General features: G+C 41.8%; 1 protein-coding gene across 1 annotated transcript in view; it reads left to right on the top strand.

The window, feature by feature from the left end:
- Window positions 1–27426, top strand: part of ccdc120a (coiled-coil domain containing 120a) — a 93126-nt gene that overhangs the window by 16452 nt on the left and 49248 nt on the right. Inside the window, exon 2 of the mRNA XM_046337988.1 lies at window positions 4274–4346. Coding sequence (XP_046193944.1) covers window positions 4274–4346 — 73 coding nt within the window. The remainder of the gene's footprint in view (window positions 1–4273; window positions 4347–27426) is intronic.

Consider the following 27426-nt stretch of genomic DNA (forward strand, 5'->3'; position numbering starts at 1 on the left):
AAGAGGGAAACGAGGCGGTCTTCTGGTCAGACTCCGAAAAAGGGCACATCGCGCACCACTTCCCAGCATTCTTCTTGCCAATGTCCAGTCTCTCGACAACAAGGTTGACGAAATCCGAGCAAGGGTGGCATTCCAGAGGGACATCAGAGACTGCAACGTTCTCTGCTTCACGGAAACATGGCTTTGCAAACTGGAAACCATTTATCCGGAGGCTGCATTCATTGTAGCTGGGGATTTTAACAAAGCTAATCTGAAAACAAGACTCCCTAAATTTTATCAGCATATCGATTGCGCAACCAGGGGTGGTAAAACCTTGGATCATTGTTACTCTAACTTCCGCGACGCATATAAGGCCCTGCCCCGCCCCCCTTTCGGGAAAGCTGACCACGACTCCATTTTGCTGATCCCTGCCTACAGGCAGAAGCTAAAACAAGAGGCACCCACGCTGAGGTCTGTCCAACGCTGGTCAGACCAAGCTGACTCTACACTCCAAGACTGCTTCCATCACGTGGACTGGGATATGTTTCGTATTGCGTCAGATGGAAATATTGACGAATACGCTGATTCGGTGTGCGAGTTCATTAGAACGTGCGTCGAAGATGTCGTTCCCATAGCAACGATAAAAACATTCCCAAACCAGAAACCGTGGATTGATGGCAGCATTCGCGTGAAACTGAAAGCGCGAACCACTGCTTTTAATCAGAGCAAGGTGACTGGTAACATGTCCGAATATAAACAATGCAGCTATTCCCTCCGCAAGGCTATTATACAAGCTAAGCGTCAGTACAGAGACAAAGTGGAATCTCAATTCAATGGCTCAGACACAAGAGGCATGTGGCAGGGTCTACAGTCAATCACGGACTACAAGAAGAAATTCAGCCCAGTCACGGACCAGGATGTCTTGCTCCCAGGGAGACTAAATAACTTTTATGCCCGCTTTGAGGACAATACAGTGCCACTGACACGGCCTGCAACGAAAACATGCGGTCTCTCCTTCACTGCAGCCGAGGTGAGTAAGACATTTAAACGTGTTAACCCTCGCAAGGCTGCAGGCCCAGAAGGCATCCCCAGCCGCGCCCTCAGAGCATGCGCAGACCAGCTGGCCGGTGTGTTTACGGACATATTCAATCAATCCCTATACCAGTCTGCTGTTCCCACATGCTTCAAGAGGGCCACCATTGTTCCTGTTCCCAAGAAAGCTAAGTTAACTGAGCTAAACGACTACCGCCCCGTAGCACTCACTTCCGTCATCATGAAGTGCTTTGAGAGACTAGTCTAGGACCATATCACCTCCACCCTACCTGACACCCTAGACCCACTCCAATATGCTTACCGCCCAAATAGGTCCACAGACGATGCAATCTCAACCACACTGCACACTGCCCTAACTCACCTGGACAAGAGGAATACCTATGTGAGAATGCTGTTCATCGACTACAGCTCGACATTCAACACCATAGTACCCTCCAAGCTCGTCATCAAGCTCGAGACCCTGGGTCTCGACCCCGCCCTGTGCAACTGGGTACTGGACTTCCTGACGGGCCGCCCCCAGGTGGTGAGGGTAGGCAACAACATCTCCTCCCCGCTGATCCTCAACACGGGGGCCCCACAAGGGTGCGTTCTGAGCCCTATCCTGTACTCCCTGTTCACCCACGACTGTGTGGCCACGCATGCCTCCAACTCAATCATCAAATTTGCGGACGACACAACAGTGGTAGGCTTGATTACCAACAACGACGAGACGGCCTACAGGGAGGAGGTGAGGGCCCTCGGAGTGTGGTGTCAGGAAAATAACCTCACACTCAACGTCAACAAAACTAAGGAGATGATTGTGGACTTCAGGAAACAGCAGAGGGAACACCCCCCTATCCACATCGATGGAACAGTAGTGGAGAGGGTAGCTAGTTTTAAGTTCCTCGGCATACACATCACAGACAAACTGAATTGGTCCACTCACACTGACAGCGTCGTGAAGAAGGCGCAGCAGCGCCTCTTCAACCTCAGGAGGCTGAAGAAATTCGGCTTGTCACCAAAAGCACTGACAAACTTCTACAGATGCACAATCGAGAGCATCCTGGCGGGCTGTATCACCGCCTGGTACGGAAACTGCTCCGCCCTCAACCGTAAGGCTCTCCAGAGGGTAGTGAGGACTGCACAACGCATCACCGGGGGCAAACTACCTGCCCTCCAGGACACCTACACCACCCGATGTCACAGGAAGGCCATAAAGATCATCAAGGACATCAACCACCCGAACCACTGCCTGTTCACCCCGCTATCATCCAGAAGGCGAGGTCAGTACAGGTGCATCAAAGCTGGGACCGAGAGACTGAAAAACAGCTTCTATCTCAAGGCCATCAGACTGTTAAACAGCCACCACTAACAATGAGTGGCTGCTGCCAACACACTGTCATTGACACTGACCCAACTCCAGCCACTTTAATAATGGGAATTGATGGGAAATGATGTAAATATATCACTAGCCACTTTAAACAATGCTACCTTATATAATGTTACTTACCCTACATCATTCATCTCATATGCATATGTATATACTGTACTCTAAATCATCGACTGCATCCTTATGTAATACATCCTTATGTAATACATGTATCACTAGCCACTTTAACTATGGCACTTTGTCTACACACTCATCTCATATGTATATACTGTACTCGATACCATCTACTGTATGCTGCTCTGTACCATCACTCATTCATATATCCTTATGTACATATTTTTTATCCCCTTACACTGTGTATAAGACAGTAGTTTTGGAATTGTTAGTTAGATTACTTGTTGGTTATTACTGCATTGTCGGAACTAGAAGCACAAGCATTTCGCTACACTCGCATTAACATCTGCTAACCATGTGTATGTGACAAATAAAATTTGATTTGATTTTGAAAAAGATTGGAGAAGTGGTATACCCATACATCTCCATTTTGTATAGATAATTCTTTGTGTTGTTGTTTGTTTAGTGTTTTCCAATTTTCCCAGAAGTGGTTAGTGTCTATGGATTCTTCAATTACATTGAGCTGATTTCTGACATGCTGTTCCTTCTTTTTCCGTAGTGTATTTCTGTATTGTTTTAGTGATTCACCATAGTGAAGGCGGAGACTCAGGTTTTCCGGGTCTCTATGTTTTTGGTTGGACAAGTTTCTCAATTTCTTTCTTAGATTTTTGCATTCTTCATCAAACCATTTACATTTACATTTAAGTCATTTAGCAGACGCTCTTATCCAGAGCGACTTACATTTGTCATTATTGTTAATTTTCTTCGGTTTTCTATTTGAGATTTTTAGATTTGATAGGGAAGCTGAGAGGTCAAATATACTGTTAAGATTTTCTACTGCCAGGTTTACACCTTCACTATTACAGTGGAACGTTTTACCCAGGAAATTGTCTAAAAGGGATTGAATTTGTTGTTGCCTAATTGTTTTTTGGTAGGTTTCCAAACTGCATTCCTTCCATCTATAGCATTTCTTAATGTTACTCAGTTCCTTTGGCTTTGATGCCTCATGATTGAGTATTGCTCTGTTTAAGTAGACTGTGATTTTGCTGTGGTCTGATAGGGGTGTCAGTGGGCTGACTGTGAACGCTCTGAGAGATTCTGGGTTGAGGTCAGTGATAAAGCTGTCTGTGACTACTGCCTGAGATGACTCTGGGTTGAGGTCAGTGATCCCCTCGAAGTAGTCTGACAGTACTACTGCCAGAGATGAGCTATAGGTGTACCTACCATAGGAGTCCCCTCGAAGCCTACCGTTGACTATGTACATACCCAGCGTGCGACAGAGCTGCAGGAGTTGGGACCCGTTTCTGTTGGTTATGTTGTCATAGTTGTGCCTAGGGGGGCATATGGGGGAGGGAATGCTGTCACCTCCAGGCAGATGTTTGTCCCCCTGTGTGCTGAGGGTGTCTCTCTCTCTCTCTCTCTCTCTCTCTCTCTCTCTCTCTCTCAGCACTTCCTCCCTTCTGTCTCTTTCTCTCTCTCTCTCTTTCTCTCTCTTTCTCTCTCTCTTTTTCTCTCTTTCTCTCTCTCTCTCTCTCTCTTTTCTCTCTCTCTTCTCTCTCTCTCTCTCTCTCTCTCTCTCTCTCTCTCTCTCTCTCTCTCTCTCTCTCTCTCTCTCTCTCTCTCAGCACTTCCTCCCTTCTCTCTCTCTTCTCTCTCTCAGCACTTCCTCCCTTCATTCATCCCGCTGCCCTCCCTTTGTCTTCTAGGCTTTATTAACCAGTCCACTTCATCTCTCTCTTCTCCCATCTCTCCCTCCAGCGGGCTCTGTTTCCACCTCTGTTCATTGGGGCTACAGCCATACTGGAAACGAGGTCCGAGATACCCACCCCAGGTACAATACACACACACACACACATGTTCCCTGAACCACAAGTGTCAGCTACCAAAGTGGTAGAATAGTTCTGCTGTGTGTGGTGTGTGTGTGTGTGTGTGTGTGTGGTGTGTGTGCATGTGGTGTGTGTGTGTGTGTGTTTCCCTCCTCTTTTGCTCAACATGTTCCTACACCTTGTTTCTCAAAGCTGTGTTTGTTTTTTCCATCAGACCAACCACAGTATCCCTGTTCTATTGACCAAAATATGTTTCACTTCAAATCCCTTTGAGTGTCTCACTGTGGGGGTTTTAGTAGGAAGACACTTCAGACACTGTGTTGTGTTGTGGAATGTTTTTAGCTCTGTGGTGTAATAATGAACAGGAGACTGTTTGATGCAGCCGTCCTCCTCTTCCTCCTCTTCCTCCTCCTCCTCCTCCACTGTTGCTCTGCAGACCGAGGTAGACAGGGGGAGGTACAGGGAGAGAGGGGGGGAGACTTCAGAGAACATGTGGGGACCAGATGTGTAGGTAGCTGCAGGCCTACTGCTGGTTGTCCTGAGAGAGAGAAACTGTTACTGACTAGCAGCCCAACCAGAACCTCTACTACGGCTGGACATTATCATAGTGATTAATCTATTCTATATATATATTATTTGGACCTATGTTTTTTTTATCCTACCTATGGGTTCTGTATCCTACCTATGGGTTCTGTATCCTACCTATGGGTTCTGTATCCTACCTATGGGTTCTGTATCCTACCTATGGGTTCTGTATCCTACCTATGGGTTCTGTATCTACCTGGGTTCTGTATCCTACCTATGGGTTCTGTATCCTACCTATGGGTTCTGTATTATGGGTTCTGTATCCTACCTGGGTTCTGTATCCTACCTATGGGTTCTGTATTATGGGTTCTGTATCCTACCTATGGGTTCTGTATCCTACCTATGGGTTCTGTATCCTACCTATGGGTTCTGTATCTTACCTATGGGTTCTGTATCCTACCTATGGGTTCTGTATCCCACCTATGGGTTCTGTATCCCACCTATGGGTTCTGTATCCTACCTATGGGTTCTGTATCCCACCTATGGGTTCTGTATCCTACCTATGGGTTCTGTATCCCACCTATGGGTTCTGTATCCTACCTATGGGTTCTGTATTATGGGTTCTGTATCCTACCTATGGGTTCTGTATCCTACCTATGGGTTCTGTATTATGGGTTCTGTATCCTACCTATGGGTTCTGTATCCTACCTATGGGTTCTGTATTATGGCTTCTGTATCCTATCTATGGGTTCTGTATCCTACCTATGGGTTCTGTATCCTACCTATGGGTTCTGTATCCCACCTATGGGTTCTGTATCTTACCTATGGGTTCTGTATCTTACCTATGGGTTCTGTATCCTACCTATGGGTTCTGTATCTTACCTATGGGTTCTGTATCCTACCTATGGGTTCTGTATTATGGGTTCTGTATTATGGGTTCTGTATCCTACCCATGGGTTCTTTATCCTACCTATGCGTTCTGTATTATGGGTTCTGTATCCTACCCATGGGTTCTTTATCCTACCTATGGGTTCTGTATCCTACCTATGGGTTCTGTATCCTACCTATGGGTTCTGTATCCTACCTATGGGTTCTGTATCCTACCTATGGGTATATCCTACCTATGGATTCTTTATCCTACCTATGGGTTCTTTATCCTACCTATGGGTATATCCTACCTATGGATTCTTTATCCTACCTATGGGTATATCCTACCTATGGGTTCTGTATCCTACCTATGGGTTCTGTATTATGGGTTCTGTATTATGGGTTCTGTATCCTACCCATGGGTTCTTTATCCTACCTATGGGTTCTTTATCCTACCTATGCGTTCTGTATTATGGGTTCTGTATCCTACCCATGGGTTCTTTATCCTACCTATGGGTTCTGTATCCTACCTATGGGTTCTGTATCCTACCTATGGGTTCTGTATCCTACCTATGGGTTCTTTATCCTACCTATGGGTTCTGTATCCTACCTATGGGTTCTGTATCCTACCTATGGGTTCTGTATCCTACCTATGGGTTCTGTATCCTACCTATGGGTTCTGTATCCTACCTATGGGTTCTTTATCCTTGGACCTGATAGTTTGTATTATGGGACTGAACCAGAGACCCATGGGTTCTTTATCCTACCTTGGGTTCTTTATCCTACCTATGTTCTGTATCCTACCTATGGGTTCTGTATCCTACTGTGGTTCTTTATCCTACCAACATGGGTTCTGCCCTATCCTGCCTGACCCTGGGTTCTGATCCTACCTAGTCAGCTGGGTTCTGTATCTCCCATGGGTTCTGGACAACAAAGGCTCCTAAGGGTTCTGGATCCTACCTATGGGTTCTTTATCCTACCTATGTCCCTCTGTATGATGGGTTCTTCCTACCCAAATGGGTTCTTTATCCTACCTATGGGTTCTGTATCCTACCTATGGGTTCTGTATCCTACCTATGGGTTCTGTATTATGGGTTCTGTATCCTACCCATGGGTTCTATAGCCTACATGGGTTCTGTATCTACCTATGGGTTCTGTATCCATCACCTCTATGGGTTCTGTATCCTACCCATGGGTTCTGTATCCTACATGGTATTACCATCTGTGTCCTACCTATGGGTTCTGTATCCTACCCATGGGTTCTGTATCCTACCTATGGGTTCTGTATCCTACCTATGGGTTCTGTATCCTACCTATGGGTTCTGTATCCCACCTATGTCTTGTTTCATGCCAGTTAGAGTAGTTGGTTTGACTGGAGAGAGGGTTTGGAATGGTATAGTTTAAGAAGGAGACAAAAGAACCAGAGACGTCACATAAGGGTTCATTTCATTGTTTGTTTATAACAGCCTTCATGTTCTGCTTGGTTCAGAATGATGGATTACACTGCTTTACTGTGGTGGTGATGTCCATACAACAACATGCCCTGCCCTGACCCTGCCCTGAACACATAGTCAGCTGGAGTTACCCATCTCCCAGAGACCTAGGACAACAAAGGCTCTTAAGGCACACAGGGACAGCGAGTCTAGAGGAAGCACCACGTGTCACTTCCCACCGGTCCCTCTTGTCCATGACAGCAGCAGTCCTTCACTGTTTAAACAAATGGACTGTGCTGGTTACATAGCGGTTTATGGTGTTGTTAAATACCATGGCTGAGCCTGTAGTGACACCCCAATCCAATACAGTGCATTACCATCAATACCAGCATGGTAATACCATCAGGTGTCTATAGCAACATGGTATTACCATCAGGTGTCTATAGCAACATGGTATTACCATCAGGTGTCTGGTATTACTCAGAAAACATGGTATTACCATCAGGTGTCTATAGCAACATGGTATTACCATCAGGTGTCTATAGCAACATGGTATTACCATCAGGTGTCTATAGCAACATGGTATTACCATCAGGTGTCTATAGCAACATGGTATTACCATCAGGTGTCTATAGCAACATGGTATTACCATCAGGTGTCTATAGCAACATGGTATTACCATCAGGTGTCTATAGCAACATGGTATTACCATCAGGTGTCTATAGCAACATGGTATCACCATCAGGTGTCTATAGCAACATGGTATTACCATCAGGTGTCTATAGCAACATGGTATTACCATCAGGTGTCTATAGCAACATGGTATTACCATCAGGTGTCTATAGCAACATGGTATTACCATCAGGTGTCTATAGCAACATGGTATTACCATCAGGTGTCTATAGCAACATGGTATTACCATCAGGTGTCTATAGCAACATGGTATTACCATCAGGTGTCTATAGCAACATGGTATTACCATCAGGTGTCTATAGCAACATGGTATTACCATCAGGTGTCTATAGCAACATGGTATTACCATCAGGTGTCTATAGCAACATGGTATTACCATCAGGTGTCTATAGCAACATGGTATTACCATCAGGTGTCTATAGCAACATGGTATTACCATCAGGTGTCTATAGCAACATGGTATCACCATCAGGTGTCTATAGCAACATGGTATTACCATCAGGTGTCTATAGCAACATGGTATTACCATCAGGTGTCTATAGCAACATGGTATTACCATCAGGTGTCTATAGCAACATGGTATTACCATCAGGTGTCTATAGCAACATGGTATTACCATCTAGTGTCTATAGAAACATGGTATTACCATCAGGTGTCTCTAGAAACATGGCATTACCATCAGGTTTCTATAGCAACATGGTATCACAATCAGGACACCTGTTAAATGCTGTTTCTCCATTAGAGAAAGGGGAACTAGCACCATACATATTATAGTTAACATCCCAGCAACAGTTAGCTACCACTGCATATACACACACACACACACACACACACACACACACACACACATACAACACACACACACACACACACACACACACACACACACACATAATACACTACAATACAACACACACACACACACACACACACACACACTACACCAGTGCTACACCAGAGTACTGAATGACTGTGTGACCGTGACCTCAGGCCAGAGTGACAGTAGCAGTGGCAACTCTAAATGTGTATGTGTCCTCATGGGTATCCCGGAAATCTCAAAAAGTACCCACAATGATAGTTAAACAAGGGAAATTCTCCCATATAACATTATTACACCACTACATATCTACAATACAACATGTCTAATACCACCACTACAATACAACATGTATAATACCACCACCACTACAATACAACATGTATAATACCACCACTACAATACAACATGTATAATACCACTACTACAATACAACATGTATAATACCACCACCACTACAATACAACATGTATAATACCACCACTACAATACAACATGTATAATACCACTACTACAATACAACATGTATAATACCACCACCACTACAATACAACATGTATAATACTACCACTACTACAATACAACATGTATAATACCACCACTACTACAATACAACATGTATAATACCACCACTACAATACAACATGTATAATACCACCACCACTACAATACAACATGTATAATACCACTACAATACAACATGTATAATACCACTACAATACAACATGTATAATACCACCACTACAATACAACATGTATAATACCACTACTACAATACAACATGTATAATACCACCACCACTACAATACAACATGTATAATACCACCACCACTACAATACAACATGTATAATACCACCACCACTACAATACAACATGTATAATACCACCACCACTACAATACAACATGTATAATACCACCACCACTACAATACAACATACCTCCCATTCTAAAACTAACTGCAGCTCTTTAAGGGTTGCAGTCATTTCACTCACTGTAGTAGCTGACGTTTATAGTGTTGAGTCATCCACATACAAAGACACACTGGCTTTCCTCAAAATCAGTGGCATGTCGTTAGTAAAGGTTGAAAAAAAGTAAGGGGCCTAGACAGCTGCCCTGGGGAATTCCTGATTCTACCTGGATTATGTTGAAGAGGATTCCAATAAAGAACACCCTGTGTGTTCTGTTCGACAGGTAACTCTTTATCCACAGTATAGCAGGGGGTGTAAAGTCATAACACTGTCTGTGTTATGTTAGACAGGTAACTCTTTATCCACATTATAGCAGGGGGTGTAAAGCCATGACACCCTGTGTGTTCTGTTAGACAGGTAACTCTTTATCCACATTATAACAGGGGGTGTAAAGCCATAACACCCTCTGTGTTATGTTAGACAGGTAACTCTTTATCCACATTATTGCAGGGGTGTAAAGCCATGACACCCTGTGTGTTCTGTTAGACAGGTAACTCTTTATCCACATTATAACAGGGGGTGTAAAGCCATAACACCCTCTGTGTTCTGTTAGACAGGTAACTCTTTATCCACATTATAACAGGGGGTGTAAAGCCATAACACCCTCTGTGTTCTGTTAGACAGGTAACTCTTTATCCACATTATAACAGGGGGTGTAAAGCCATAACACCCTCTGTGTTCTGTTAGACAGGTAACTCTTTATCCACATTATAAAGGTGTAAAGCCATGACACCCTGTGTGTTCTGTTAGACAGGTAACTCTTTATCCACATTATAAAGGTGTAAAGCCGTGACACACAAGTTTTTCCATCAGCAGACTATGATCCATAATGTCAAAAGCCGCACTGAGTCCAACAAAACAACCCCCACAATCATTTTATTATCAATTTATCTCACCCAGTCATTTTCAATGGAAATCTATTTTAGGTCACCACAAGGATAGTAAAACACACACACACACACACACACACACACACACACACACACACACACACACACACACACACACACACACACACACACACACACACACACACACACACACACACACACACACACACACACACACACACACACACACACACACACACACACACACACACACACACACACACACACACAACCTAGGAGTCTGACCAACATTGTCAATTAATTAACGAGTTCCATAGATTCTGTCAGACATTGGTATGTATTTATAGTTGGTTTTACAATAATTCATAATGATATCGATGTCAATAGTGTCTGACAGTGGCTGCGTCCCAAGTCAACAATCTCTCCTTTCTCACCAAGTGTGCACTTGTTCACTTCCCTTCACTGATTTAAAAAGGAAATGACTGTTATAAGAAATATGGTGGGAACTTCCTCTAGCTCAACCCTTTTAGATGTGTGTGAAGTAGTGTTCACTTCAGGAGAAATATTATTTTTGGGACTTACCCAGTGTCTTTTACCTTGAGTGAGCAATGGTAATATACAGCGCTTTGTCTAGTGTGTTTTCAAACCCTGTTGACATAATGGGAGGGGGGGGGGTCATGGTGAGACTTCTCTCTCTGGCCATCTGGTCTGTTCTGCATTTCTGATGCTCCTGCAAGGTAACGCGGAAACACACACACACACACTCTCTGTGTGCCAAAAGGATGAGTTTACCCCAGAGAGAGGGAGGGAGGGAAGGGTTCTGGCTTACAGTAGATGGTGATGGAAGAGGAGGATGTAGTGATGGAAGAGGAGGATGTAGTGATGGTAGAGGAGGATGTAGTGATGGTAGAGGAGGATGTAGTGATGGAAGAGGAGGATGTAGTGATGGAAGAGGAGGATGTAGTGATGGAAGAGGAGGATGTAGTGATGGAAGAGGAGGATGTAGTGATGGTAGAGGAGGATGTAGTGATGGAAGAGGAGGATGTAGTGATGGAAGAGGAGGATGTAGTGATGGGAGAGGAGGATGTAGTGATGGGAGAGGAGGATGTAGTGATGGTAGAGTAGGATGTAGTGATGGTAGAGGAGGATGTAGTGATGGAAGAGGAGGATGTAGTGATGGAAGAGGAGGATGTAGTGATGGAAGAGGAGGATGTAGTGATGGAAGAGGAGGATGTAGTGATGGTAGAGGAGGATGTAGTGATGGAAGAGGAGGATGTAGTGATGGTAGAGGAGGATGTAGTGATGGAAGAGGAGGATGTAGTGATGGTAGAGGAGGATGTAGTGATGGTAGAGGAGGATGTAGTGATGGAAGAGGAGGATGTAGTGATGGAAGAGGAGGATGTAGTGATGGTAGAGGAGGATGTAGGACCAACATGGCTCTCCCTCCTCTCTGACCTTGTTTTGTGGATTTATAATCTACAATACATGTTATATAATATACAGATACCTTATTTTAATTTGATCATTCTATTGTTTTGGGGATTTTCCTGTACAGCAGGAAATGTCAACTGTGTTCAAGGCTTAGAAAGGCTTCTAAAGTTTGTAATTTCCACTGAAATATTTCAGATTTATCCATTTAATTATAATCCAGATAATAATTGATATTTCCTGTTGCAGCAGGATTACTTTCCTGTTGCAGCAGGATTACTTTCCTGCTGTGAGAAATTGGTTCATATGAAGATACCATCTATTCATGTGCAGTAGATGATCCCCCACATTGCTTTGTTATTTCCACTCGGAGAGGATCCCGTCCTTCTGAGGAAAGTAGGATTCTATTTCAGTGACATGACTGGTGATGTGTATGGCTTCCCAGCTAGCTACAGTAGTACTGTGTGTTACTTTGCTGAAGGGGAAAAGCCTCCTCTGACTTACGGGGACGTGGTAGAGGTGTGGTGTCTTTTCTCCTTCATCTTCATCGTCTTCTTCTTCTCCTCCCTCTCATTCTTCTTCGTCTTCTTCTCTTTCTCCTCCTTCTCTTTCTCCTTCTTCGTCTTCTTCTCTTTCTCCTTCTTCTCTTTCTCCTTCTCCTTCTTCTCTTTCTCCTTCTTCTTCTTCTCCTTCTTCATCTTTTTCTCTTCTTCTCCTTCATCTTTTTCTCTTTCTCCTCCTTCTCCTTCTTCTTCGTCTTCTTCTCTTTCTCCTTCTTCTTCGTCTTCTTCTCTTTCTCCTTCTCCTTCTCCTCCTCCTTCTCCTTGTCCTTGTCCTTCCCCTTCTCCTTCTCCTTCTTCTTCTCTTCTCTTTCTCCTTCGTCTCCTTCTCCTTCTCCTTCTATTGTCTCCCAGTCTGGATTGTTTAGTGGCTGAACAGGTCCAGGTTGGTTTGGGGCCATGGTTGTTATGTCACATAATGCAAGGATTCTGTCAGTGACACAATGGGTGGGGGAGAAAACATATATATATTATCATGGTAATGTCCCTAACAAGAAGATGTTGGACCACCCTGTGGTCGGGTCCCAAATGGAACTCTATTCCTGGCCTATATAGTGTATTACTTTTGACCAAGACCCATCATAGGGTACTAGCATAGTTCATAGAATACCAGTTTAAATGTATGTTGAGTTCTGCCTCTTCTTCAATCAGTTTAAATGTATGTTGAGTTCTGCCTCTTCTTCAATCGGTTTAAATGTATGTTGAGTTCTGCCTCTTCTTCAATCGGTTTAAATGTATGTTGAGTTCTGCCTCTTCTTCAATCAGTTTAAATAGATATGGATCCCATGTTATGACCATCGACATCACGGCCGTAACCAGCAAGGGAATTTCATCAGTATTCATTTACCCCAGTGAGTGAGTCTATGGTGTAAATATATCCCGTATTCATTTACCCCAGTGAGTCTATGGTGTAAATATATCCCGTATTCATTTACTCCAGTGAGTCTATGGTGTAAATCTATCCAGCCACACACAGACAGTACTGTAGCTCAGGCTCACAGTAGCACAAAGGATGGTGTATTACTGAGTGGTTTCTTCCCTAGAGAACTTGCTGTTGTCATACTCTTTTGGCCTGAAGAGCCACTGTTACATTGGGGTATAATAGTATGCGTGCCTTTTTGTTCCTTTCTGCCTTAACCCACCATAAGGCTAGCTCAACAACGCCCCAATGTGTTGGTGGCCATTAGACGACAGACTAGTGCCAAAAGCATGCTGGCCGTTGGTTCTGGCACAAAATATTTGCCTGGGGAAAAAAACAAATCAAAATCAAATCAAAATCAAAACAGTGATCATCCCAAGTACTATAGTGCCTTTGGAAAGCATTCAGACCCCTTCACCTTTCCCCCCCATTTTGTTACGTTACAGCCTTATTCTAACAAGGATCAAATCGTTTTTCTCCCTCAACAATCTACACACATTGATCCATAATGAGAAAGCAAAAACAGTTAAAATTTATTTTTTATTTTTTTGCAAATTGGTATAATTTTTTTACAATTAAATATCACATTTACATAATTATTCAGAAATTTTACTCAGTACTTTGTAAAGTTTGGCACACCTGTATTTAGGGAGTTTCTCCCATTCTTGCTGTTTGGGGTTTTGGGCTGGTTTTCTGTACAGCACTTTGTGACATCAGCTGATGTAAGAAGGGCTATATAAATACATTTGATTGAATGATTGATGGAGACCACTGAAGGTCTTGAGGACCTTTAACGCTGCAGGCATGTTTTGGTACCCTTCCCCAGATCTAAGCCTAGACACAATCCTGTCTCGGCGCTCTACAGACAATTTGTTCGACCTCATGGCTTGGTTTTTGTTCTGACGTGCACTGTCAACTGTGGGACCTTATATAGACAGGTGTGTGTGCCTTTCCAAATCATGTCCAATCAGTTGAATTTACCACAGGTGGACTCCAATCAAGTTGTAGAAACAAGGATGATCAATGGAAACAGGATGCTCAATTTCAAGTCACATAGCAAATACTTACGTAAATAAGGTGTTTTTGTTTTGTATAAAAATAGCTTTTTTGCTTTTTCATTATGGGGTATTGAGTCATTATGGGGTATTGAGTCATTATGGGGTATTGAGTCATTATGGGGTATTGTGTCATTATGGGGTATTGTGTCATTATGGGGTATTGTGTCATTATGGGGTATTGAGTCATTATGGGGTATTGTGTCATTATGGGGTATTGTGTCGTTATGGGGTATTGTGGTGTTATGGGGTATTGTGTCATTATGGGGTTTTGTGTCATTATTATAATAATAATAATAATAATAATAATATATGCCATTTAGCAGACGCTTTTTATGGGGTAGTGTGTCATTATGGGGTATTGAGTCGTTATGGGGTATTGTGGTGTTATGGGGTATTGTGGTGTTATGGGGTATTGTGTCATCATGGGGTATTGAGTCATTATGGGGTATTGAGTCATTATGGGGTATTGAGTCATTATGGGGTATTGAGTCATTATGGGGTATTGAGTCATTATGGGGTATTGTGGTGTTATGGGGTATTGTGTCATAATGGGGTTTTGTGTCATTATTATAATTATAATAATAATAATAATATATGCCATTTAGCAGACGCTTTTTATGGGGTATTGTGTCATTATGGGGTATTGTGTCATTATGGGGTATTGTGTCATTATGGGGTATTGTGTCATTATGGGGTTTGAGTCATTATGGGGTTTGAGTCATTATGGGGTATTGTGTCATTATGGGGTATTGTGTCATTATGGGGTTTTGTGTCATTATGGGGTATTGTGTCATTATGGGGTTTGAGTCATTATGGGGTATTGTGTCATTATGGGGTTTTGTGTCATTATGGGGTATTGTGTCATTATGGGGTAGTATGTCATTATGGGGTAGTATGTCATTATGGGGTAGTATGTCATTATGGGGTAGTATGTCATTATGGGGTAGTATGTCATTATGGGGTAGTATGTCATTATGGGGTATTTAGTCATTATGGGGTATTTAGTCATTATGGGGTATTTAGTCATTATGGGGTAGTATGTCATTATGGGGTAGTGTGTCATTATGGGGTATTGAGTCATTATGGGGTAGTATGTCATTATGGGGTATTTAGTCATTATGGGGTATTGTGTCATTATGGGTTATTTAGTCATTATGGGGTATTTAGTCATTATGGGGTAGTATGTCATTATGGGGTATTGAGTCATTATGGGGTAGTATGTCGTTATGGGGTATTGAGTCATTATGGGGTATTGAGTCATTATGGGGTATTGAGTCATTATGGGGTATTGTGTCATTATGGGGTATTGTGTCATTATGGGGTATTGTGTCATTATGGGGTATTGTGTCATTATGGGGTATTTAGTCATTATGGGGTAGTATGTCATTATGGGGTATTGAGTCATTATGGGGTAGTATGTCATTATGGGGTATTGAGTCATTATGGGGTATTGAGTCATTATGGGGTATTGAGTCATTATGGGATATTGTGTCATTATGGGGTATTGTGTCATTATGGGGTATTGTGTCATTATGGGGTTTTGTCATTATGGCGTATTGTGTCATTATGGGGTTTTGTGTCATTATGGGGTATTGTATCATTATGGGGTTTGAGTCATTATGGGGTATTGTGTCGTTATGGGGTTTTGTGTCATTATGGGGTATTGTGTCATTATGGGGTTTGAGTCATTATGGGGTTTGAGTCATTATGGGGTATTGTGTCATTATGGGGTTTTGTGTCATTGTGGGGTATTGTGTCATTATGGGGTTTGAGTCATTATGGGGTTTGAGTCATTATGGGGTATTGTGTCATTATGGGGTATTGTCATTATGGGGTATTGTGTCATTATGGGGTAGTGTGTCATTATGGGGTAGTATGCCATTATGGGGTATTTAGTCATTATGGGGTATTTAGTCATTATGGGGTAGTATGTCATTATGGGGTATTTAGTCATTATGGGGTATTGTGTCATTATGGGGTATTTAGTCATTATGGGGTAGTATGTCATTATGGGGTAGTATGTCATTATGGGGTATTTAGTCATTATGGGGTATTTAGTCATTATGGGGTATTTAGTCATTATGGGGTATTTAGTCATTATGGGGTAGTATGTCATTATGGGGTATTGAGTCATTATGGGGTAGTATGTCATTATGGGGTATTGTGTCATTATGGGGTATTGTGCCATTATGGGGTATTGTGTCATTATGGGGTATTGTGTCATTGTGTCATTATGGGGTATTGAGTCATTGTGTCATTATGGGGTACTGTGTATGGGGTATTGTTTCATTATGGGGTAGTATGTCATTATGGGGTATTGAGTCATTATGGGGTATTGAGTCATTATGGGGTATTGAGTCATTATGGGGTATTGAGTCATTATGGGGTATTGAGTCATTATGGGGTATTGAGTCATTATGGGGTATTGAGTCATTATGGGGTATTGTGTCATTATGGGGTATTGTGTCATTATGGGGTATTGTGTCATTATGGGGTATTGTGTCATTATGGGGTATTGTGTCATTATGGGGTATTGTGTCATTATGGGGTAGTATGTCATTATGGAGTATTGAGTCATTATGGGGTATTTAGTCATTATGGGGTATTGTGTCATTATGGGGTATTGTGTCATTATGGGGTATTGTATCATTATGGGGTATTGTGTCATTATGGGGTATTGTGTCATTATGGGGTATTGTGTCATTATGGGGTATTGTGTCATTATGGGGTAGTATGTCATTATGGGGTAGTATGTCATTATGGAGTATTGAGTCATTATGGGGTATTTAGTCATTATGGGGTATTGTGTCATTATGGGGTATTGTATCATTATGGGGTATTGTGTCATTATGGGGTATCATTATGGGGTATTGTATCATTATGGGGTATTGTATCATTATGGGGTATTGTATCATTATGGGGTATTGTGTCATTATGGGGTATTGTGTCATTATGGGGTATTGTGTCATTATGGGGTAGTGTGTCATTACGGGGTAGTGTGTCATTATGGGGTATTGTATCATTATGGGGTATTGTATCATTATGGGGTATTGTATCATTATGGGGTATTGTATCATTATGGGGTATTGTGTCATTATGGGGTATTGTGTCATTATGGGGTATTGTGTCATTATGGGGTATTGAGTCATTATGGGGTATTGTGTCATTATGGGGTATTGTGTCATTACGGGGTATTGTGTCATTATGGGGTATTGTGTCATTATGGGGTATTGTGTCATTAGATTAAGGACCTTTTTTATTCCCAGTGACATTCCCAGTAACATTCCCAGTAACATTCCCAGTAACATTCCCAGTGATATTCCCAGTGATATTCAATGATATTCCCAGTGGGGAGGAGACGAGAGGAAAGGAGACTGGAGGGGAGAGAACAGGGGAGGAGAGGAGAGGGAACAGGAGGATAGGAGGGGGGAGGGGAGAGAACAGGAGGGGATGGTCGGCCATGTGGAAACACAGCAGCTGTATCCACTTTCCCTTGTTAGTGTGGGCTTAATCAATACAGGCATGCTCTCTCTCTCTCTCTGTGTATGTGGGGGGGGGGATCAGGCTGTACTCTGGGTCTAGGGCAGACAACAAACTGCTGAGTTGTGACTTTGTTGTTGGAGGAGGTAGACACAGCAGGGTGGAGGAGGTAGCAGGGTGGAGGAGGTAGACACACAGCAGGGTGGAGGAGGTAGACACACAGCAGGGTGGAGGAGGTAGACACACAGCAGGGTGGAGGAGGAAGACACACAGCAGGGTGTAGGAGGTAGACACACAGCAGGGTGGAGGAGGTAGACACACAGCAGGGTGGAGGAGGTAGCAGGGTGGAGGAGGTAGACACACAGCAGGGTGGAGGAGGTAGACACACAGCAGGGTGGAGGAGGTAGCAGGGTGTAGGAGGTAGACACACAGCAGGGTGTAGGAGGTAGACACACAGCAGGGTGGAGGAGGTAGACACACAGCAGGGTGGAGGAGGTAGCAGGGTGGAGGAGGTAGACACACAGCAGGGTGGAGGAGGGAGACACACAGCAGGGTGGAGGAGGTAGACACACAGCAGGGTGGAGGAGGTAGCAGGGTGGAGGAGGTAGACACACAGCAGGGTGGAGGGGGTAGACACACAGCAGGGTGGAGGAGGTAGCAGGGTGGAGGAGGTAGACACACAGCAGGGTGGAGGAGGTAGCAGGGTGGAGGAGGTAGACACACAGCAGGGTGGAGGAGGTAGACACACAGCAGGGTGGAGGATTATCCAGGGTGCATGCCGGCTCTGTCTGTATCATCAGTGATATCAGGGTCTATATAATCAGGGTCTGTATCATCAGGGTCTATATCATCAGGGTCTATATCATCAGTGATATCAGGGTCTGTATCATCAGGGTCTGTATCACCAGGGTCTATATCATCAGGGTCTGTATCATCAGGGTCTATATCATCAGGGTCTATATCATCAGGGTCTGTATCATCAGGGTCTGTATCATCAGGGTCTATATCACCAGGGTCTATATCATCAGGGTCTATATCACCAGGGTCTATATCATCAGGGTCTGTATCATCAGGGTCTGTATCATCAGGGTCTGTATCATCAGGGTCTGTATCATCAGGGTCTATATCATCAGGGTCTGTATCATCAGGGTCTGTATCATCAGGGTCTGTATCATCAGGGTCTATATCATCAGTGATATCAGGGTCTGTATCATCAGGGTCTATATCATCAGGGTCTGTATCATCAGGGTCTGTATCATCAGGGTCTGTATCATCAGGGTCTGTATCATCAGGGTCTGTATCATCAGGGTCTGTATCATCAGGGTCTATATCATTAGGGTCTATATCATCAGGGTCTATATCACCAGGGTCTATATCATCCAGGGTCTATATCATCAGGGTCTATATCATCAGGGTCTGTATCATCAGGGTCTGTATCATCAGGGTCTGTATCATCAGGGTCTGTATCATCAGGGTCTGTATCATCAGGGTCTGTATCATCATGATATCAGGGTCTGTATCATCAGGGTCTATATCATCAGGGTCTGTATCATCAGGGTCTGTATCATCAGGGTCTGTATCATCAGGGTCTTGTATCATCAGTGATATCAGGGTCTGTATCACCAGGGTCTATATCATCAGGGTCTGTGTCACCAGGGTCTATATCATCAGGGTCTGTATCATCAGGGTCTGTGTCACCAGGGTCTATATCATCAGGGTCTGTATCATCAGTGATATCAGGGTCTGTATCATCAGGGTCTATATCATCAGGGTCTGTGTCACCAGGGTCTATATCATCAGGGTCTGTGTCACCAGGGTCTATATCATCAGGGTCTGTATCATCAGTGATATCAGGGTCTGTATCATCAGGGTCTGTATCATCAGGGTCTGTATCACCAGGGTCTGTATCATCAGGGTCTGTATCATCAGGGTCTATATCACCAGGGTCTGTATCATCAGGGTCTGTATCATCAGTGATATCAGGGTCTATATCACCAGGGTCTATATCATCAGTGTCTGTATCATCAGGGTCTATATCATCAGGGTCTGTATCATCAGGGTCTGTATCATCAGGGTCTATATCACCAGGGTCTGTATCATCAGGGTCTGTATCATCAGGGTCTGTATCATCAGGGTCTGTATCATCAGGGTCTGTATCATCAGGGTCTGTATCATCAGGGTCTGTATCATCAGGGTCTATATCAGGTATTATATTGAGAAGGTATTATATTGAGAAGGTATTGTATTGAGAAGGTGTAGACAGGTATTGTATTGAGAAGGTGTAGACAGGTATTATATTGAGAAGGTGTTATATTGAGAAGGTATTGTATTGAGAAGGTGTAGACAGGTATTGTATTGAGAAGGTGTAGACAGGTATTATATTGAGAAGGTGTAGACAGGTAATATATTGAGATGGTATTGTATTGAGAAGGTGTAGAGGAGGTAGACACACAGCAGGGTGGAGGAGGTAGCAGGGTGGAGGAGGTAGACACACAGCAGGGTGTAGGAGGTAGACACACAGCAGGGTGGAGGAGGTAGACACACAGCAGGGTGGAGGAGGTAGCAGGGTGGAGGAGGTAGACACACAGCAGGGTGGAGGAGGGAGACACACAGCAGGGTGGAGGAGGTAGACACACAGCAGGGTGGAGGAGGTAGCAGGGTGGAGGAGGTAGACACACAGCAGGGTGGAGGGGGTAGACACACAGCAGGGTGGAGGAGGTAGCAGGGTGGAGGAGGTAGACACACAGCAGGGTGGAGGAGGTAGCAGGGTGGAGGAGGTAGACACACAGCAGGGTGGAGGAGGTAGACACACAGCAGGGTGGAGGATTATCCAGGGTGCATGCCGGCTCTGTCTGTATCATCAGTGATATCAGGGTCTATATAATCAGGGTCTGTATCATCAGGGTCTATATCATCAGGGTCTATATCATCAGTGATATCAGGGTCTATATCATCAGGGTCTGTATCATCAGGGTCTGTATCATCAGGGTCTATATCATCAGGGTCTGTATCATCAGGGTCTATATCATCAGGGTCTATATCATCAGGGTCTGTATCATCAGGGTCTGTATCATCAGGGTCTATATCACCAGGGTCTATATCATCAGGGTCTATATCACCAGGGTCTATATCATCAGGGTCTGTATCATCAGGGTCTGTATCATCAGGGTCTGTATCATCAGGGTCTGTATCATCAGGGTCTATATCATCAGGGTCTGTATCATCAGGGTCTGTATCATCAGGGTCTGTATCATCAGGGTCTGTATCATCAGTGATATCAGGGTCTGTATCATCAGGGTCTATATCATCAGGGTCTGTATCATCAGGGTCTGTATCATCAGGGTCTGTATCATCAGGGTCTGTATCATCAGGGTCTGTATCATCAGGGTCTGTATCATCAGGGTCTATATCACCAGGGTCTATATCATCAGGGTCTATATCACCAGGGTCTATATCACCAGGGTCTATATCATCAGGGTCTATATCACCAGGGTCTGTATCATCAGGGTCTGTATCATCAGGGTCTGTATCATCAGGGTCTGTATCATCAGGGTCTGTATCATCAGGGTCTGTATCATCAGTGATATCAGGGTCTGTATCATCAGGGTCTATATCATCAGGGTCTGTATCATCAGGGTCTGTATCATCAGGGTCTGTATCATCAGGGTCTATATCATCAGTGATATCAGGGTCTGTATCACCAGGGTCTATATCATCAGGGTCTATATCATCAGGGTCTGTGTCACCAGGGTCTATATCATCAGGGTCTGTATCATCAGGGTCTGTGTCACCAGGGTCTATATCATCAGGGTCTGTATCATCAGTGATATCAGGGTCTGTATCATCAGGGTCTATATCATCAGGGTCTGTGTCACCAGGGTCTATATCATCAGGGTCTGTGTCACCAGGGTCTATATCATCAGGGTCTGTATCATCAGTGATATCAGGGTCTGTATCATCAGGGTCTGTATCATCAGGGTCTGTATCACCAGGGTCTGTATCATCAGGGTCTGTATCATCAGGGTCTATATCACCAGGGTCTATATCATCAGGGTCTATATCACCAGGGTCTATCATCAGTGATATCAGGGTCTATATCACCAGGGTCTATATCATCAGTGTCTGTATCATCAGGGTCTATATCATCAGGGTCTGTATCATCAGGGTCTGTATCATCAGGGTCTATATCACCAGGGTCTGTATCATCAGGGTCTGTATCATCAGGGTCTGTATCATCAGGGTCTGTATCATCAGGGTCTGTATCATCAGGGTCTGTATCATCAGGGTCTGTATCATCAGTGATATCAGGGTCTGTATCATCAGTGATATCAGGGTCTGTATCATCAGGGTCTGTATCATCAGGGTCTATATCATCAGGGTCTATATCAGGTATTATATTGAGAAGGTATTGTATTGAGAAGGTGTAGACAGGTATTATATTGAGAAGGTGTTATATTGAGAAGGTATTGTATTGAGAAGGTGTAGACAGGTATTGTATTGAGAAGGTGTAGACAGGTATTATATTGAGAAGGTGTAGACAGGTAATATATTGAGATGGTATTGTATTGAGAAGGTGTAGACAGGTATTATATTGAGGTGTAGACAGGTATTATATTGAGAAGGTGTAGACAGGTATTGTATTGAGAAGGTATTATATTGAGAAGGTGTAGACAGGTATTATATTGAGAAGGTGTAGACAGGTATTGTATTGAGAAGGTATTATATTGAGAAGGTGTAGACAGGTATTATATTGAGAAGGTGTAGACAGGTATTATATTGAGGTGTAGACAGGTATTATATTGAGAAGGTATTATATTGAGAAGGTGTAGACAGGTATTATATTGAGAAGGTATTATATTGAGAAGGTGTAGACAGGTATTATATTGAGAAGGTGTAGACAGGTATTATATTGAGGTGTAGACAGGTATTATATTGAGAAGGTATTATATTGAGAAGGTGTAGACAGGTATTATATTGAGAAGGTATTATATTGAGAAGGTGTAGACAGGTATTATATTGAGAAGGTGTAGACAGGTATTATATTGAGAAGGTGTAGACAGGTATTATATTGAGAAGGTGTAGACAGGTATTATATTGAGAAGGTATTATATTGAGAAGGTGTAGACAGGTATTATATTGAGGTGTAGACAGGTATTATATTGAGAAGGTGTAGACAGGTATTATATTGAGAAGGTATTGTATTGAGGTGTAGACAGGTATTGTATTGAGGTGTAGACAGGTATTATATTGAGAAGGTGTAGACAGGTATTATATTGAGAAGGTGTAGACAGGTATTATATTGAGAAGGTATTATATTGAGAAGGTATTATATTGAGAAGGTGTAGACAGGTATTATATTGAGAAGGTGTAGACAGGTATTATATTGAGAAGGTGTAGACAGGTATTATATTGAGAAGGTGTAGACAGGTATTATATTGAGAAGGTGTAGACAGGTATTATATTGAGAAGGTGTAGACAGGTATTATATTGAGAAGGTGTAGACAGGTATTATATTGAGAAGGTGTAGACAGGTATTATATTGAGAAGGTGTAGACAGGTATTATATTGAGAAGGTGTAGACAGGTATTATATTGAGAAGGTGTAGACAGGTATTATATTGAGAAGGTGTAGACAGGTATTATATTGAGAAGGTGTAGACAGGTATTATATTGAGAAGGTGTAGACAGGTATTATATTGAGAAGGTATTATATTGAAAGGTGTAGACAGGTATTATATTGAGAAGGTGTAGACAGGTATTATATTGAGAAGGTGTAGACAGGTATTATATTGAGAAGGTGTAGACAGGTATTATATTGAGAAGGTGTAGACAGGTATTATATTGAGAAGGTGTAGACAGGTATTATATTGAGAAGTGTAGACAGGTATTATATTGAGAAGGTGTAGACAGGTATATATATTGAGAAGGTGTATATTATATTGAGAAGGTGTAGACAGGTATTATATTGAGAAGGTGTAGACAGGTATTATATTGAGAAGGTGTAGACAGGTATTATATTGAGAAGGTGTAGACAGGTATTATATTGAGAAGGTGTAGACAGGTATTATATTGAGAAGGTGTAGACAGGTATTATATTGAGAAGGTGTAGACAGGTATTATATTGAGAAGGTGTAGACAGGTATTATATTGAGAAGGTGTAGACAGGTATTATATTGAGAAGGTGTAGACAGGTATTATATTGAGGTGTAGACAGGTATTATATTGAGAAGGTATTATATTGAGAAGGTGTAGACAGGTATTATATTGAGAAGGTGTAGACAGGTATTATATTGAAGGTGTAGACAGGTATTATATTGAGAAGGTGTAGACAGGTATTATATTGAGAAGGTGTAGACAGGTATTATATTGAGAAGGTGTAGACAGGTATTATATTGAGAAGGTGTAGACAGGTATTATATTGAGAAGGTGTAGACAGGTATTATATTGAGAAGGTGTAGACAGGTATTATATTGAGAAGGTGTAGACAGGTATTATATTGAGAAGGTGTAGACAGTTATTATATTGAGAAGGTGTAGACAGATATTATATTGAGAAGGTATTATATTGAGAAGGTGTAGACAGTTATTATATTGAGAAGGTGTAGACAGGTATTATATTGAGAAGGTGTAGACAGATATTATATTGAGAAGGTATTATATTGAGAAGGTATTATATTGAGAAGGTATTATATTGAGAAGGTGTAGACAGGTATTATATTGAGGTGTAGACAGGTATTACATTGAGAAGGTGTAGACAGATATTATATTGAGAAGGTATTATATTGAGGTGTAGACAGGTATTATATTGAGAAGGTGTAGACAGATATTATATTGAGAAGGTATTGTATTGAGGTGTAGACAGGTATTATATTGAGAAGGTGTAGACAGATATTATATTGAGAAGGTATTGTATTGAGGTGTAGACAGGTATTATATTGAGAAGGTGTAGACAGGTATTATATTGAGAAGGTGTAGACAGGTATTATATTGAGAAGGTGTAGACAGGTATTATATTGAGAAGGTGTAGACAGGTATTATATTGAGAAGGTGTAGACAGGTATTATATTGAGGTGTAGACAGGTATTATATTGAGAAGGTGTAGACAGGTATTATATTGAGAAGGTGTAGACAGGTATTATATTGAGAAGGTGTAGACAGGTATTATATTGAGAAGGTGTAGACAGGTATTATATTGAGAAGGTGTAGACAGGTATTATATTGAGAAGGTGTAGACAGGTATTATATTGAGAAGGTGTAGACAGGTATTATATTGAGAAGGTGTAGACAGGTATTATATTGAGAAGGTGTAGACAGGTATTATATTGAGAAGGTGTAGACAGGTATTATATTGAGAAGGTGTAGACAGGTATTATATTGAGAAGGTGTAGACAGGTATTATATTGAGAAGGTATTATATTGAGAAGGTGTAGACAGGTATTATATTGAGAAGGTGTAGACAGGTATTATATTGAGGTGTAGACAGGTATTATATTGAGAAGGTGTAGACGGGTATTATATTGAGAAGGTGTAGACAGGTATTATATTGAGGTGTAGACAGGTATTATATTGAGAAGGTGTAGACAGGTATTATATTGAGAAGGTGTAGACAGGTATTATATTGAGAAGGTATTATATTGAGAAGGTATTATATTGAGAAGGTATTATATTGAGAAGGTGTAGACAGGTATTATATTGAGAAGGTATTATATTGAGAAGGTATTATATTGAGGTGTAGACAGGTATTATATTGAGAAGGTATTATATTGAGAAGGTATTATATTGAGAAGGTATTATATTGAGAAGGTGTTATATTGAGAAGGTGTTATATTGAGAAGGTGTTATATTGAGAAGGTGTTATATTGAGAAGGTGTTATATTGAGAAGGTGTTATATTGAGAAGGTATTATATTGAGAAGGTATTGTATTGAGAAGGTGTAGACAGGTATTATATTGAGAAGGTGTAGACAGGTATTATATTGAGAAGGTGTAGACAGGTATTATATTGAGAAGGTGTAGACAGGTATTATATTGAGAAGGTATTATATTGAGAAGGTATTGTATTGAGAAGGTGTAGACAGGTATTGTATTGAGAAGGTGTAGACAGGTATTATATTGAGGTGTAGACAGGTATTATATTGAGAAGGTGTAGACAGGTATTATATTGAGAAGGTGTAGACAGGTAATATATTGAGATGGTATTGTATTGATAAGGTGTAGACAGGTATTGTATTGAGAAGGTGTAGACAGGTATTATATTGAGAAGGTGTAGACAGGTATTATATTGAGAAGGTGTAGACAGATATTATATTGAGAAGGTATTATATTGAGAAGGTATTATATTGAGAAGGTATTATATTGAGAAGGTATTATATTGAGAAGGTGTAGACAGGTATTATATTGAGGTGTAGACAGGTATTACATTGAGAAGGTATTATATTGAGAAGGTATTATATTGAGGTGTAGACAGGTATTATATTGAGAAGGTGTAGACAGATATTATATTGAGAAGGTATTGTATTGAGGTGTAGACAGGTATTATATTGAGAAGGTGTAGACAGATATTATATTGAGAAGGTATTGTATTGAGGTGTAGACAGGTATTATATTGAGAAGGTGTAGACAGGTATTATATTGAGGTGTAGACAGGTATTATATTGAGAAGGTGTAGACAGGTATTATATTGAGAAGGTGTAGACAGGTATTATATTGAGGTGTAGACAGGTATTATATTGAGAAGGTGTAGACAGGTATTATATTGAGAAGGTGTAGACAGGTATTATATTGAGAAGGTGTAGACAGGTATTATATTGAGAAGGTGTAGACAGGTATTATATTGAGGTGTAGACAGGTATTATATTGAGAAGGTGTAGACAGGTATTATATTGAGAAGGTGTAGACAGGTATTATATTGAGAAGGTGTAGACAGGTATTATATTGAGAAGGTGTAGACAGGTATTATATTGAGAAGGTGTAGACAGGTATTATATTGAGAAGGTGTAGACAGGTATTATATTGAGGTGTAGACAGGTATTATATTGAGAAGGTGTAGACAGGTATTATATTGAGAAGGTGTAGACAGGTATTATATTGAGAAGGTGTAGACAGGTATTATATTGAGAAGGTGTAGACAGGTATTATATTGAGAAGGTGTAGACAGGTATTATATTGAGAAGGTGTAGACAGGTATTATATTGAGGTGTAGACAGGTATTATATTGAGAAGGTGTAGACAGGTATTATATTGAGAAGGTGTAGACAGGTATTATATTGAGAAGGTGTAGATTGAGGTATTATATTGAGAAGGTGTAGACAGGTATTATATTGAGAAGGTGTAGACAGGTATTATATTGAGAAGGTGTAGACAGGTATTATATTGAGAAGGTATTATATTGAGAAGGTGTAGACAGGTATTATATTGAGAAGGTGTAGACAGGTATTATATTGAGGTGTAGACAGGTATTATATTGAGAAGGTGTAGACAGGTATTA

Source organism: Oncorhynchus gorbuscha, linkage group LG03 (assembly GCF_021184085.1).
Source record: "Oncorhynchus gorbuscha isolate QuinsamMale2020 ecotype Even-year linkage group LG03, OgorEven_v1.0, whole genome shotgun sequence".
Classification (NCBI taxonomy): Eukaryota; Metazoa; Chordata; class Actinopteri; order Salmoniformes; family Salmonidae; genus Oncorhynchus; species Oncorhynchus gorbuscha.